This window comes from Magallana gigas, chromosome 4 (assembly GCF_963853765.1).
Source record: "Magallana gigas chromosome 4, xbMagGiga1.1, whole genome shotgun sequence".
NCBI classification, from domain to species: domain Eukaryota; kingdom Metazoa; phylum Mollusca; class Bivalvia; order Ostreida; family Ostreidae; genus Magallana; species Magallana gigas.
The window spans coordinates 11,424,003-11,441,544 of NC_088856.1; the positions used below are offsets into that span (position 1 = coordinate 11,424,003).

General features: G+C 30.7%; 1 protein-coding gene across 2 annotated transcripts; it reads right to left on the bottom strand.

The window, feature by feature from the left end:
* Nucleotides 1–3,566: 3,566 nt before the first annotated feature.
* On the bottom strand, nt 3,567–17,254 carry LOC105326574 (C-type lectin domain family 10 member A). 2 transcript variants are annotated; one of them, XR_010712800.1, is made up of 4 exons: nt 17,072–17,254; nt 5,192–5,458; nt 4,740–4,913; nt 3,567–3,723 (listed from the first exon to the last, which is right to left on the bottom strand). XR_010712800.1 is itself a non-coding variant. In XM_066081285.1 (4 exons), exons 1-4 carry the CDS (start codon nt 17,127–17,129, stop codon nt 12,371–12,373), a joined length of 711 nt encoding a protein of 236 aa, XP_065937357.1. In that variant the 5' UTR covers nt 17,130–17,254; the 3' UTR covers nt 11,710–12,370. The 2 variants fall into 2 exon arrangements, 1 of the variants encoding a protein (XP_065937357.1); XM_066081285.1 differs by lacking the exons at nt 3,567–3,723; nt 4,740–4,913; nt 5,192–5,458 and adding exons at nt 11,710–12,582; nt 15,623–15,796; nt 16,235–16,501.
* Between the last annotated feature and the right edge of the window lie 288 nt (nt 17,255–17,542).

The following is a 17,542-nucleotide window of genomic DNA, read 5'->3' on the forward strand; positions in this document are numbered from 1 at the left end:
CAGCCGTCGCCCACGATGAAACTCATATTATAACTTAATCATGTGGTATCACATAAAATATATAAATTTCGTTGTGGGCAACAGATGCGGACACATTTTCCTCTTCAAAAAACTATGAGAAAATGTGCTATTTTTTCATCATTTTTCACTAAATCCTAGAAATATGCCAAAACGTCTAAGTCATAATTATTTTTTGAAACAAGATATGTTAAAATGTTAACATGTTAAAAGGCAGGATGACCAACAAAGTAACTATCAAAAACTAGATTAATGTTAGTTAGTAATGTTTCTTCAAAAAGAACTTAAAGGTATAAACATGATCTAAATCATTTCAACTTTTATTAGTTTATGACTTTATGATCTGATTCCAAGGCCAAAAAAAAAAAATTGAAAAATGTTTATATTATACCTTCTAAAGGTATACTATTAACATTTTTTAAAATCATTAATGATTATTGTTTTACAACTACTTATTGAAAGTTTTATCGCTAATATTAAATACAGTTTTGTTCGGATATAGATACATGTAGGTAATTAACAAGAAAATTTTCAATACTTACATACTTCGTTGATTGTGTTACAGATTACAAGGATAAATAGGAATGTACGGATGCACTTCATAACTTGACCGCAGCAAATATCTACTTTGTGTATAGCTTTCTTATATATGTAGGTTGGTCTAAGATTGATCACAGACTCCAAGTCGATAGACAGTAGGTGTTCTTTATAATTATCGATAATAATTGGATTGTCAGGCTTAGAGAGTTTAATAAAATCTATTTATAATTGTACTTCTCAGAAGAATTAATATTTCCTACTCCTAATAAATATAAATTTTAAAAGAAGAATTCATCTTACCAGTAAGATACACAAATTCTAACAATAATCGATTATGAACACTTTTGTTGAAAACAATGAGGCCTTTACATTTTGAATAATAAAAAGGTTATTTTCCAACTTGTACTAGGTAACAAATTGGATATTACATTCTTTCGTGACAAGGCTTTTAAAAATGCGATTTTAATTATGGACTGCTTCTTATGGAATTGAATTCATGTTGGAGTCTTTTTCAGAAAATTTATTTTATTTTAATTATTTATCATTCAATTCAAAAATATGGATTTGCAAGATATAACATGTATGAAAATTCGACGATCTTTGTTGACCTTATGTTTTTATATGAAAAATCACATGTTCACGCATCCGTTAACGATATTTTTAATTAATTACTTTTCAACCTAAAAAAATATTGTTATTAAAAAGCAGATGAATACATTACAGTTAAATAGATAAAGTTTATGAACCATTTCAAGGTTGTATGGGCGAGTAGCGATGAAGTACGTTGTGGTGCCTCGAACAAATGTGGAGGCGATTACAAAACTCACATTGTATGTCAGTACCTTCCCAGGTAAATTGTATATCAATACCTAATAAGTATTCTGTTTTTCTCGATATTATCGATTCTCGACCATTGAAAAGCTAGGTTGCAACAACAATTTCATTTGCATTTTTGAAAACTGAGCCGTAAAATTGAATTTGCTATCATATTCCTTTTTATTTCGAGATCTTTGCTTCTCATCGTTACTACCATTCATTACAAAGATAAGTAACGAAAATGGGTCAATTTCTGCTCCTTAGAATGAATCAAATGAAATATTTATATCATCTTCAGTGGGAACTATGCCGGCGTACGTCCGTTTAAGACAGGTGCCCCCTGCAGTGATTGTACAGCGTGTGGACACTCTTGTGAAAATGGACTATGTACAAGGGTAAGATGGATAGGATCTTCCTTGTATATAGACCATCATAATAGATATTCTTTATCAAATGTCAATTTGAAAACTGCTTTTGATTTAAAGTAAGATTATATGGGTTTGGTCCGCCCACGGATCATAAAAACATACTCCTTAACAACTGTTGATTCGAACGTTTTAAAAAAAACTATTTCTTAACTCATCTCTGTGTGTTTATTTTAAGGAAACATCACAATGCACTGGTAGGTATTCTCTCTTGTGTATTTCTCTCTTTTTTAAAATAAATATTGTCATGCTAAGAATAATTTCGTTCAGTTTACAAAAAATACAGTATTATAATTAAGAATTAAACAATGTTTTGATCCTACTGCGTTGTTAGTTTTTTAATTTTTTTTAAGATTGTTACACGGGGACTGGTGAGTCTTACGAAGGGAAATACAACACTACTTTGAGTGGAATACCTTGTCAAAACTGGAAAAGCAAGTTTGATTTCCTTGACGACCACAACTACTGCAGAAACATGTTTAGTAGTTCTGGATTCACGAAACCTCTCTGTTACGTTAGTCCAACTCCTGGGAACTACGTTGTAGAATATTGCAATGTTCCCATGTGTGGTAAGTATACATGTAAAAGATGAATCAAGTTTAAGAGTAAGGCCAAAGTGATTGCAATATATTATATATTTAGTGTTTTGAAATTTAATAAATTATATACATTTTTTTTTTAAACTGTTTTTCAAATGTCTGTTGTTCCATTGGTCGATGGATGAACAAAGAGTGTTAGGTATATTATAATTTTTCTATAGATTTTAAACTTAATTTTCTTCTATTTCGCAAAACGTTTTGATTTTTTAATGTGATTATGCACAAAATAATAAGAACCGAAAGAATATATTTTGCATACCATTTCTATCATTTAAATTCTTGTTAATGCTAACTTAAAACGAGACACAATTTAATGAAGAAACCTTTACAAGTATATTGTGTTTTCTTTTAAGTAATTTTATTCAACTGGATTATCCACACACAAAAGAATTAGAGATAAACCATTGTTGAACATTTTATAGAGTGCATATGTATTCTGTACCGTGATTTTTTTTTACTTTTGAGACAGTAAAAGAGTACCTAAACAAATTGAAGAGAGATAAAAATGAAGACATTTAATAAATAAATCATGACATACGGACCTCATATGTCTTTTTATTTTATTTATAACAATTGGTCAGAGAAACATGTAGCTGGTGAATAAATGTTCGTTTTTTATTTACAGAAGAAAATCACAAAAATATTTGTTCTTTAATATCATAAAAATATTGACTGGAGTGGAGGGCAACATTATGCTAGCCCTCAAAGGTTCGCCAAGTCCCTTTTCATAACATTTCTAAACGCATCAATACTGTTAATGTTCTGTCTCCATGTCTCTACTCTGACACTCTATCCACGTATTTTAATTCTCATCGTTTATGCCTCTTAAAACCTCTAGATATTACAATATACTATAATAGAGTTTTTGAAAGTAAAAAAAATTGTCTCCGAAAGTTTATACTATCTAGTCATTTTGAATAATATGACAACACCCACACGTCTAGAAATATGTACGATAACATTTTCATGAATCCGACGATGAGAAGATAATTATGACAACAGTAGACTGTCAGTCAGATATTTTTATCACTATTGCTTAATAGCAGCTTTTATCAACGGAGCTAGGAGCTCCATAGTAATATAAATGTGGTGACATTTCAGTTTATGAGAAATAATTCGTTTATATTTCGCATATGTACATCGGATGTGTATTTCAACAATACCAATTCCACCTGTCAGGAAGTGTCCCACAGCCCCGCAGAGTTCTGGCACTTGAAGACCATTTGGTTCGCCTGGGTTCCACAGACTAGTGTTGAATACAACTGATCTGTCACTTTTCCATTCCCACTTGTCGCTAATCTTCTCTAATCCAATTACGTAATAATCTAATCAGAAAAAGAATAGTAATAGGATTTACCAAAAAAGACGTGGCAAACGCCTCACCAGTTTCGTGGACGTCCTTGTCTGATGAATGAATTAATTCATTGTGTCAGTTTAATCAAGATAGAAATTTGTTGTCTAGGCTGGGAAATTCCCATTATTCCACATAAATATATATAATACCTTATTTTTTTTTAAATCTTACCCTTTTTACTTTCTTAAATCGATATCTGCTAGTATTTAAAAACATATATTTGCATAAACTTATACCTTTTCTGCCCATTAACACTTGAATGCGTTTTATATTAGTATCAAACAGTTTGATTAAACGGAGATCAATTGGCAATTTTGATTTATATAGAAATCATTTTCGAGATTAGCAATTCTAAAATCTAAAAGGCAAGGCAAATAAAGGCACCATAATCGGCTGTGAAATAAATTTCAAAGCATTGGTTAAAACCTTGAAATAAAAGTTTAGTATATCCTTCATGTGAAAATGCACTATTGCTTGTGTATATTACCCGATCATTACATATTTTAGATTTTCATCAACATTTGCGAAATAGCAATATTAAATCTAATAATGAGCTTATAGTATTCAAAATTAAGACATTCACAAGACACATCACAATGCATCATTGTCAAAAACGTATCGATCCGCTTGACGTAATTTTGTATTTTTAACAGATCAATATCATTTAAACGATAAGTAGAACGAACTTAGTTTGTTCTGTTAATTACAAAAAATCAAACTAAAAGGATGAACTCAATATCTACCAAAGTTAAACACGTTTAACCTGGGTTGGAGAAATTTACGCCTTTTTACACTCCGCTTTGTGGATTATAAAGCATAAATGCCCCAACCAGGTTATACTCGCATAATTTGGATAGACATTGAGTTCATTTTTTTAAAATAAACTTTTACAACAAAATATAATAGAAGAACCAAGTGATTATTTCGCATTAATTAAATATGACAAAGTAATTTGAATTCAATTTAATTAACAGAATCAATATTTACTGCCTGTTGGAAGGAACTGGAAATCCTGGAGTTTAACGGTCGAGTCCAACACGATAAGAAGAGCCCCGTCTGATTGACATCTATCAGCGGGGTTCAGGAGTTCAAAAATGTCGTCGTAGATTTTATAGCAAATGTCGGTATTACTCAGGTATGTGTACTTTTTATCCGCACATGCTGAAAACAGAATAAGTTATATATATATATATATATATATATATATATATATATATATATATATATATATATATATATATATATATATATATATATATATATATATATATATATATATATATAATCACAATTTACACAAAACAAAAGCATCGCAATCTAAAAAGCTGGTCAAGCAAATACTGTGTTGTTACTCATATCTGATTTGATCAATATAAAATTTATCTCGCACAATCACAAAGTTAGTTCATTAGGTATGCGTGAGTGAATGGATTAATTACCGATGGACTTTTTAACTGGTTCTTTGGTGTAATACACAGCTCCTCTCATATTTGTATATGAGGAATTATTATTCGGCGTGCTGGAATAACAATAGCAATTCTTCTTACGGTAAGAAAAAGCCGGGGAAATTCCAAGATTGGTACACAGCCGTCCGCAAGATGTCGCGGATATAGCGTGCAGAGGTTCTTCACTGAAGTTGAATTGGTCGACAAATAGCTTGTCATTATATTTTTCATTATTTCTCCAGACGTGGATATGATTAGAATCTTCAAAATTAAATGAAATAGATACATCACATAAAAGTGTTAGTATAAGAAAAAAGTTTAAGGTTACAATTTAGTGCATGTGTTTTTCCTTGCTCTACACATTGAAAATTGTTTTAAGGGTGTTTGCATATGTCATGTAATTTTTGATCAACACTAAATTTTGTTTTAAAGCAGGTAAGTTGCTAAATTATTAAAAAAGAATTTAGAAAATAAAGTATAATTTCAATTATCATATAAGATAAAGGTTCAAATACTTTTGTTTTCTTTAACCAAGAAACATCCTTCTATATTTTAGGTTAAAGTTATGTTCCTATAATGTCAAAAGACATGCAAACGAAAACTTCATGGCACTGAATGCGTGTAAGAATGAAATGTTTTAAACAGTTATCTTGCATGAGCTCGGCGCACCTGTACGTCATATGAGAATGTGATGTACGACGTTTTATCTAAAAGTATAAAATAGAATAATGAAACGTTTAATGACAGAATGTTTACTAATGCAGATTTGAAAATTGCATTTTACATCATAAGGTGTTATTGATCGAGTCAGTATGAGAAGCATCGCATCACCTATTGAATATGCTTCCTGAATAAATGTGTGTGCACTTACTAGAATCTACGAAGATTTTCATTGTTGTATTATTTCAATCATCAGTCTACAACATACTTTTTGTATCAATGTTCACTTTTAAAGTCCGATCAGTCTGTGGGCAGTTGCACACTTTAAAGCGCCGAATTTATTTTTAAATTTATTTTTAAAATAGGTCGGAAAAAGAGCCGTTTTTCTTCACAAGAAACAATTTTATGCTTGAACTTAGTACTGTATACAGAGTTTTATTCGCCACTTGTAATTTTCGCCCTTCTACACTTGCAAACAATTTTATATCGTTTTGATTTCGCCCAGACACAGTTGTGTTTAAAGGTAGATTATTTGAGACTTTGGAATTCATGAAGTCTTGAATTCGCCCGATGACAACGAGAGCGAAAATAACATGGGGCGAAAGTTTCCCTGTATACAGTTTTACATTCATTCACGAATTTGAGCTAACCATTGGTAAACTGCTGATCGATACTGAATAAAATGTAAATTACATCGTAGAAACTTCCGACTGTTCAGAGTATTTGGCACTGTCGGTTTTAAATAAACATATACTTGTCTTAATGAACAAAAGTTATTATTAAGATATACTCTTTTTTGTATCCACATTTGATGATGAATTAAACATGGTGCACTTATTGTAGACCATTTTTTTTAGCGCGGTTTCAGTATTTAATCAAAACTGGCCATGACCATCAAGTCCTCTTCATACAGAAATTCAGAAAATATTGGATACAAGAAATGCTAACCCCTCTCAGTTTTGTTCATGAAAAATTATCCCTCGGTATTCTATAATAACAGTAGCAATTCCTCTTAAGATAAGAAAAAGCTGATGACTTTCGAAGATTGGTACACGGTCCTCCGCTAGATGTCGATGACATAGCATTCAGAGGTTCTTCAGTTATATTGAGTTGGTTGGCAAATACGTGATCATCAAAATTTTGTTTCTCCTCCAGAATTGAATGTGATTGGAATCTTCGGTTTCCAAAAACAAGAGGCCCATGGACCACATCGCTTGCTTGAGCAACACAAGGCATGATAAAACCAGTTTAATAGAGTCATAATACAAAATATCTGGACAATGTGGTATAATTCATATAGATCCCTTAAAAATAAAAATCCCTTTTCCCCCTTGGATATTCTTCTGTTTTTTCTAACAGGGTGATTTTATAGTAATATCAAATATTCAGCATAAACCTACATTAAACTCTAAACCCCTTGTGAGGCCTAAGAATCGTCCAGGGGAAGAAGAAATAAAAACATTTCCTTAGTAAAATTGGATCCGCAATGTGGTTCCACCCGACTCCTCAAGATTTTGATTTTTAAAGAATTTTAATTTACACTACCTGAGGATGATTATACATAAGTTTTAGCTTTTCTGGTTGATTGGTTTCTGAGAAAAAGATTTTAAAAGATTTTCATAATATATTTTTATGTTAAACTTCAACCCCCTTCATTGTAGCACCACCCTACCTCAGAAGGTCATGATTTTTACAACTGTGAATCTACACTGCCTGAGAATGCTTCCACATAAGTTTCAGCTTTTCCTATGTTAAACTTCGAACACCCCCCTTGTGACACCACCCTACCTCTGAAGGTCTTGATTTTCAGAACTTTGAATCTACACTACCTGAGGATGCATCCACATAAGTTTCAGTTTTTTTTGGCCGAATGGTTCTTGAGAGGAAGATTTTGTTTAAAAAATCTAAAAAATTTCGAAAATTCTAAAAATTTTCGAAATTTTCTAATTTATTCCCCTTGTAAATGGATGTGGTCCTTAATTTTCACAACTCTGAATTCCCTTTGCCGTGAAATCTTTTTCGCCAAGTTTGGTTGAAATTGCCCTAGTGGTTCTTGAGAAGATGTTGAAAATGTGGAAAGTTTATGGACTGACCGGCAGACAAACATACGGACAGACAAGCGGAAGACAGATAAAATGTGATCAGAAAAGCTCATTTGAGCTTATAGCTCAGATGAGCTAAAAAGTAATATCTAAGTGTGAAACGAAAAGCAATCTTTGAGATCACGTTTGTTTGCATATCAAAATACATGTAGATTTACATCTGCATGTTATATAAAATACGTCTTCCTTTTTATTCCTACGATTGGGATACTTACGGGTATATACATGTTTTACAAATTTTTGCCAAAATACGTAAACAGAGTTTCTAATTAATATGTAAAAAATAATGGGATTTATTTCATGTTACAAATAGCTTTAATATATTTTGATATCATGATAACTAAGCATAGCAAGTAAAAACTGAAATCTGTTTTACGAGAAAACAGTTATTTCTATAAGTCAACAAAACATTGCTTGATTGTTTTCTATCATAACGCTTTTGTAAAGTAGTCCATGTGTTATTTTTGCACCTACTAATAATTATTGAGTACAAAAGAGGACTATGATTAGCCAATTTCAATTTGTAAATACACACTGAAAGTAGGAATCATCCGAAAGCCATTAAACACGGTAATCCCTTTCATCATTAAATTCAAACATCGTTTTCTTGAGTCTTAGTTTTTAAAGTAATTTATGAATTACTAATTTTGGTGGGACATCCTAGATGCATTTCGTTCATTTGATTTTTATGTGCTTGCCAAATTTGAGTGACTAATGTGTTAGATAGGAAGTGTTCTATAAAAATGATCAATATTAAATCTAACAATGCTCTGAAACAATAGATTGTTTACAAACAACATTTTATATGGAATTTTAAATCAATAAAGGTTTACGGCCGTAAAGTGTCATTGGCTTCGCAACATCCATTAAAACGTTTCCTGAAAAGTCTCGTTAATGTATTTTCACTTTCAGTTAACAAAATATAAACGGCTTCTACAATGTTTTTATTCCACTGTTCCGAGCAAGGTTTTATTTTGTTTATCCAATTTGTAAAAAAGAATAAATTTGATCCGTAAAGAACTAGGTACAATTTCAGACATAGTTTGCCCTGTTTTATTGTGAATTTCAAAAATATCACAAAAAATTGAAATGTAACGCTTATTTACATAAAATACCCATAGATTAAGAATCTATAAATAGTTACGTGATTAGACTTTCACAATGTTAATTGTGACGTCATAAACAGTGCATTTTCCAGTAATTTTCATAAAACTGAACAGAATACACAAGTTCCTCAGTGGTTTTTTGAATAGAAAAATATGTCCGCAGCCGTCGCCCACGATGAAACTCATATTATAACTTTATCATGTGATATCACATAAAATATATAAATTTCGTTGTGGGCGACAGCTGCAGACACATTTTCCTCTTTAAAAAAAATATGTTATTTTTCATCATTTTTCACTAAATCCTAGAAATATGCCAAAACGTCTAAGTCATAATTATTTTTTGAAACAAGATAAAAGATTTTAACCTATTGTTTTATATACACACATGTTCAAGATGGTATATGTGTATTTTTATGAGATTTAAACGACTTTTGAATTTTATGGCAAATGTTGAAAAAAATGTACTTTCTTCTTTAATGCCATCAATATGTCTGCACTATGCCGAAGCAAAATGAGTATATTAAAAAAACTTTCTAACCTGCAAAGATATTGCGGAAGGAAAAAATAATATATCTTGATGCAAAATGTTGTTATATATAATATTTGTTATACATTCAATAAGAACTGTGCTGTTATTTCTTTACTTTTCTTAACCACAATAATGCGCATCAATGTGATAATTGATTTATGTAAAGATAAATAGCTTTAATCTTACATGTTAAAAGGCGGGGTGACCATCAAAGTAACCATCAAAAACTATATTAATGTTAGTTAGTAATGTTTCTTCAAAAAGAACTTAAAGGTATAAACATGATATAAATCATTTCAACTTCTATTAGTTTATGACTTTATGATCTTAATCCGAAGCGAATAAAAAAAATGAAAAATATTTATATTATACCTTCTAAAGGTATACTATTAACATTTTTTTAAATCATTAATGATTATTGTTTTACAATTACTTATTGAAAGTTTTATCGCTAATATTAAATACAGTTTTGTTCGGATATAGATACATGTAGGTAATTAACAAGAAAATTTTCAATACTTACATACTTCGTTGATTGTGTTACAGAGTACAAGGATAAATAGGAATGTACGGATGCACTTCATAACTTGACCGCAGCAAATATCTACTTTGTGTATAGCTTTCTTATATATGTAGGTTATAATTGGTCTAAGATTGATCTCAGACTCCAAGTCGATAAACAGTAGGTGTTCTTTATTGATAATAATTGGATTGTCGGGCTTAGAGTATTTAATAAAATCTATTTATGATTGTACTTCTCAGAAAAATTAATATTTCCTACTCCTAATAAATATAAATTTTAAAAGAGGAATTCATCTTACCAGTAAGATACACAAATTCTAACAATAATCGATTATGAACACTTTTGTTGAAAACAATGAGGCCTTTACATTTTGAATAATAAAAAGGATATTTTCCAATTTGTACTAGGTAACAAATTGCATATTACATTTTTTCGTGACAAGGCTTTTAAAAATGCGATTTTAATTACTGCTAAAACTGCTTCTTATGGAATTGAATTCATGTTGGAGTCTTTTTCAGAAAATTTATTTCATTTTAATTATTTATCATTCAATTCAAACAGATGGATTTGCAAGATATAACATGTATGAAAATTCGACGATCTTTGTTGACATTATGTTTTTATATGAAAAATCACATGTTTACGCAGCCGTTAACGATATTTTTGATAAATTACTTTTCAACCTAAAAAAAAGCATTGTTATTAAAAAGCAGATGAATACATTACAGTTTAAGAATCATTTGAAGGTTGTATGAAGTAGGTAGTGGTGCCTCGAACAAATCTGGAGGCGATTACAAAACTCACATTGTATGTCAGTACCTTCCAAGGTAAATTGTGCATCTAAACCTAATAAGTATTCTGTTTTTCTCGATATTTTCGATTCTCGACCATTGAAAAACTAGGTTGCAACAACAGTTTCATTTGCCTTTTTTAAAACTGAGCCGTAAAATTGAATTTGCTATCGTATTCTTTTTTATTTCGAGGTCTTTGCTTCTCATCGTTACTATCATTCATTGCAAAGATAAATAACGAAAATGGGTCGATTTTGCTATTAGATAACTGCTCCTTAGAATGAATCAAATGAAATATTTATATCATCTTCAATGGGAACTATGCCGGTGTACGTCCGTTTAAGACAGGTGCCCCCTGCAGTGATTGTACAGCGTGTGGACATTCCTGTGAAAATGGACTATGTACAAGGGTAAGATGGATAGGATCTTGTTTGTATATAGACCATCATAATAGATATTCTTTATCAAATGTCAATTTGAAAGCTGTTTTTGATTTAAAGTAAGATTATATGGGTCTGTTCCGCCCACAGATCATTAAAACATATTCCTTTACAACTGTTGATTCGAACGTTTTAAAGTAACTATTTCTTAACTCTTCTCTGTGTGTTTTTCAACCATTGTTGAACATTTTAGAGAGTGCATATGTATTCTGCTAACGTGATTTTTTTTTACTTTTAGGAAAGTAAAGGAGAACCTAAACAATTTGAAAATAGATAAAAATGTAGACATTTAACAAATAAATCATGACATACAGACCTCATATTTCTTTTTATTTTATTTATAACAATTGGTCAGAGAAACATGTAGCTGGTGAATAAATGTTCGTTTTTTATTTACAGAAGAAAATCACAAAAATATTAGTTCTTTAATATCATACAAATATTGACTGGAGTGGAGGGCAACATTATGCTAGCCCCCAAAGGTTCGCCAACTCCTTTTTCATAACATTTCTAAACGCATCAATACTGTTCAAAGTTCAAAACTTAATCCGTATTTATTGTTCCTGTTCTCTGACTTTATTATGAAGTGTGCATTCATTATTTGATTCCAAACACAATATACCTCATTCTAAATGACACCCGATGACTAATGTTTTAATGTTCTGTCTCCATGTCTCTACTCTGACACTCTATCCACGTATTTTAATTCTCATCGTTTATGCCTCTTAAAACCTCTAGATATTACTATATGCTATAATAAAGTTTTTAAAAGTTAAAAAATCGTCTCCCAAAGTTTCTACTATCTTGTTATTTTGAATAATATGACAACACCCACACGTCTAGAAAAATGTACGATAACATTTTCATGAATCTGACGATGAGAAGATAATAATGACAACGGTAGACTGTCAGTCAGATATTTTGATCACTATTGCTTAATAGCAGCTTTTATCAACGGAGCTAGGAGCTCCATATTAATATAAATGTAGTGACATTTCAGCTTATGAGAAATAATACGTTTATATTTCGCATATGTACATCGGATATGTACACCTAATATCAACAATACCAAATCCATCTGTCAGGAAGTGTCCCACACCCCCGCAGAGTTCTGGCACTAGAAGACCATTTGGTTCGCCTGGGTTCCACAGACTAGTGTTGAATACAACTGATCTGTCACTTTTCCATTCCCACCTGCCGCTAATCTTCTCTAATCCAATTACGTAATAATCTAATCAGAAAAAGAATAGTAATAGGATTTACCAAAAAAGACGTGACATACGCCTCACCAGTTTCGTGGACGTCCTTGTCTGATGAATGAATTAATTCATTGTGCCAGTTTTATCAAGATAGAAATTCGTTGTCTAGACTAGGAAATTCCCATTATTCCACATTAATATATAATATCTCTAATTTTTTTTAAATTTAATTCTTTTTACTTTCTTAAAGGGTACCTGCAGCCAAGCCGATGTGAAACATATGTCAAAGAGTTTAAATACCAAAATTTAATGCAAAAAACCGCATCGAAATCGATGCAAAAATAACGGAGTTACGCCGCTTCAAAGTGGCTATTTTTACCTGCTTTGGGAAATCTAATCAAGAGAAAACAGAAATAGGCGATAACGAGGCTTCAGCGGAAGTGACGTCACGAGGTCAACAGGAGGGAAAATTCTTTACAAAGCTATACAAATTAAATTCGATTTTTCAGCCAAAATGATTAATATAGGTCTGATGTTTTGACGTATCTAGTTATTTTAAGTATTGTAGATTTAGAAATTTGTATCCGTAATTATTTTATTACAGTCAGATTTATTTTTAAAGGATTTTAAAATTTGCTATTCTCGTCGCCCTTTTACCGATGAATACGATATCTTAAAACGCTTGCATGGGCAGATTTATGTTCATTATTCTTTTTTAGATTACATAATATCCTTTCACACACGAGTGATCCGAGAAAATGACACAGGTAAACAGGTAAACTAACGAAGCCACTGCTCCATACACACGTGTATCTGGGGTATGTATACACATGGTACACGAGTCCGGTGAACAAAGAGAGGGTTTCACACCTCTGGACTGGTAAATTGATTTGTGTATAATTTGCTACTCAATTCTTAAACAATGAAAAAGAAAATAAATTAGACTGTGAAATCAAGCATTCGTAAACTAATACATGTGTATAGTCCGTCAATCAGTGATTAAAGAATCATACAGGAGGCTATCAAATAGTAAAACTAATGTCCGAAGTTAATGCCTTTATTGTGACTTATCTAATCACTTAAATAATGACCAAATTTACAATTCAGCAATTTAAACCTTTTTTATGTGATTAAGTAATTATTTCAGAAGTAATTACATATACGTTGGTCTTAATTTCTTATTTAATCAAGTGCAACTTTCTTTCGAGCGCTATGGTCAGCAATTTAACGCTTTAACTCCACATTACGTAAATTGTTATACTGACAACGAATCATTATGAAATGTGAATAAACTTGAACATTTTGACAAAGGATGTAAATAAATGTAAAATGAAATTCCATTATCGTATTTTTAAAAGAATACGAGACAGACTTAATCATGCAGCCATCTTGGACTTTCGCCTTGATCCGTTTATAATCCCGTGTTTGTTTGTTAAAGAATGCATACTAGTTTGATTGTTATTGGTCCTATATCAATATTATTGAATAATCGGGCGAAATCATTTGTAATTTTATGTCTTATACGAGGAATAGACCCCGCGTTACCTTTTACGAAATATGTATTATCAATATTATTAATCAGTTAATAATGTCACGGAAAAATCATTCTAAAGAATGACAATATTAACAAAATATGTCTCTTAAAACAAAAGTTTGATTAATTGCCATTTTGCTACATATGCTGTGCATTTATATGCAAAATGTGTTACACATTTGACTAAATTCATGAAGCAAACAATTTTCCGAATTCGGCATTTTTGTTTGATAAAATACGGGTTTGAATTCAAACAACAGTATATTTAGTCATCCAGGGTTGATAAGGAAATAAAACAACAGAAAAAAAATGTTCATATATCGATAAAACAATGCAAGAAAACGAACAGTTTTCATACGATATTCCTGTTTCTAATACAGTCGCGTTGACCCCGTGACGTCACAGTTCATCTCGCGCCAAATCGGCTTGATTCAAAACTCGTTCAGGTGTGAAATCGGGTTTTCCCCAAATATCTCGAAAACTACTTATGCGATCGCTGTAAAATTTTCAGGATGATGTTTTTACACATAGATCTCCATTATATCAAAAATTGACCAGCACTGTAGGTACCCTTTAAATCGATATCGGCTAGTATTTAAAAAAATATTTCTGCATAAACTTATACCTTTTCTGCCAATACACACTTGAATGCGATTTACATTAGTATCAAACATTTTAATTCAACAAAGATCAATTGGCAATTTTGATTTACATAGAAATCATTTTCGAGATTAGCAATTCTAAAATCTAAAAGGCAAGGCAAATAAAGGCACCATAATCGGCGGTGAAATATTTTCAAAGCATTGGTTAAAACCTTGAAATAAAAGTTTGATATATCCTTCATGTGAAAATGCACTATTGCTTGTGTATATTACCCGATCATTACATATTTTAGATTTTCATCAACATTGACGAAATAGCAATATTATATCTAATGATGAGCTTATAATATTAAAAACTAAGACGTACTGCAGGTTTTATCTTATAATACGTCTTATGACCCTCCCTGAAACACATCTCAATTTCTCGTTCATCAATTTCAATGAAAAATGAATCAAGTCAAAATATTTGCAATTACATGCTTGAACAATATATGTTACCATCATCTAATCGGATAGAAAAATTAGTTGAATTTGTATAACCTGGTTTGCACTCACAAGACACGTCACAATGCACCATTGTCAAAAACGTATCGATCCGCTTGACGTAACTTTGAATTTTTAACAGATCAATATCATTTTAAAAAGTAAAACGAACTCAGTTTGTACTGTTCATTACAAAAAATCAAACTGAAGGGAATAAACTGAATATCTATCGAAATTAAACACGTTAAAGATTGGTTGGAGAAATTTGCGGATTATAAAGCATAAACTGCCCGAACCAGGTTATACTCGCATAATTTGGATAGACAATGAGTTCATTTTTTTAAAAATAAACTTTTACAACAAAATATCATAGAATAACCAAGTGATTATCGAAATTAAATATAACAAATTAATTTGAATTCGATTTAATTAACCGAATCAATAATAACTTACTGCCTTTTGGAAGGAACTGGAAATCCTGGAGTTTTTCGGTCGTGTCTAACACGATTAGATGAGCCCCGTCTGATTGACATCTATCAGCGGGGTTCAGAAGTTCAAAAATGTTGTCGTAGATTTTATAGCAAATGTCGGTATTACTCAGGTATGTGTACTTTTTTTCTGCACATGCTGAAATCAGAATAAGTGTTTTAGATAGATGGATAGATAGATCGATCGATATAGATCGATCGATCGATATATATATATAATATATACTAGTGTATATATATATATATATATATATATATATATATATATATATATATATATATATATATATATATATATATATATATATATATATATATATATATATATATATATATTTATATAAATATATATATATATATATATATATATATATATATATATATATATATATATATATATATATATATATATATATATATATATAATTACAATTTACACAAAACAAAAGCATCGCAATCTAAAAAGCTGGTTAAGCAAATACTGTGTTGTAACTCATATCTGATTTCATCATTATAAAAATTTTATATAATCACAAAGTTAGTTCATTAGGAATGCGTGAGTGAATGGATTAATTACCGATGGACTTTGTAATTGGTTCTTTGGTGTAATACATAGCTCCTCTCATATTTGTATATGAGGAATTACTATTCGGCGTGCTGGCATAACAGTAGCAATTCTTCTTACGGTAAGAAAAAGCCGGGGAGATCCCAAGATTGGTACACAGCCGTCCGCATGATGTCGCGGATATAGCGTGCAAAGGTTCTTCGTTGAAGTTGAATTGGTCGACAAATAGCTTGTCATTATATTTTTCATTATTTCTCCAGACGTGGACATGATTAGAACCTTCAAAATTAAATGAAATAAATATATCACATAAAAGTGTTAGTTTTAATAAAAAGTTTAAGGTTACAATTAAGTGCACGTGTCTTTCCTAGCTCTACACACTGAAAATTGTTTTAAGGTTGTTTGCATGTGTCGTGTAATTTTTGATCAACACTTAATCATGTTTATAGAATGTTTAAAGCAGGAAAGTTGCTAAAATTACTTATAAAAAGTTTAGGAAATAAAGTATAATTTAATAATCATATAAGATAAAGGTTCAAATACTTTTGTTTTCTTTAGCCACGAAACATCCTGCTATATTTTAGGTTAAAGTTATGTTCCTATAATAAAACTCTTTCAAAACAATTAATCAATTCAAATATTCTCCACAATATTAATATTTCAATATAGCTCAAATCGGCCAGGTTGATTTATGCGCATGTCAAATACAAAATATCAACGGTTACTTAAAATCTTTTATTTACCGTTTCCTTCTCTTTTGAATGGAAGGATAATTCTACCTTCATAATTTTCTGTTAGAAAATATACACTAGTATTTTCTTCCTAAGAAAATAATGTTTTTATACTTACGTACGCTGTTGATTCTGTATAAAAGTCCTATCAAAAGACATGCACACAAAAACTTCATGGCACTAAATGCGAGTAAGAAAAAATAGTTAACAGTTATCTTGCATGTGCTCCGTGCACTTCTCCGTCATATGAGAATGTGATATACGACGTTTTCTCTAGAAGTATTAAATAGAACTAATGTAACGTTTAATGACAGAATGTTTACTAATACAGATTTGAAAATTGCATTTTACATCATAAAGTGTTATTGATCACGTCAGTATGAGAAGCATCGCGTCACCTATTGAATATACTTCCTGAATATCTGTGTGTGCACTTACTAGAATCTACGAAGGGTGTTCATTGCTGTAATATTTCAATCATCAATCTACAACAGATTTTTTGTATCAATGTTAACTATTAAAGTAGCATAAGTCCTATCAGTTTGTGCGCAGTTGTACACTTCATAGCGCTGAATTGATTTTTAAAATA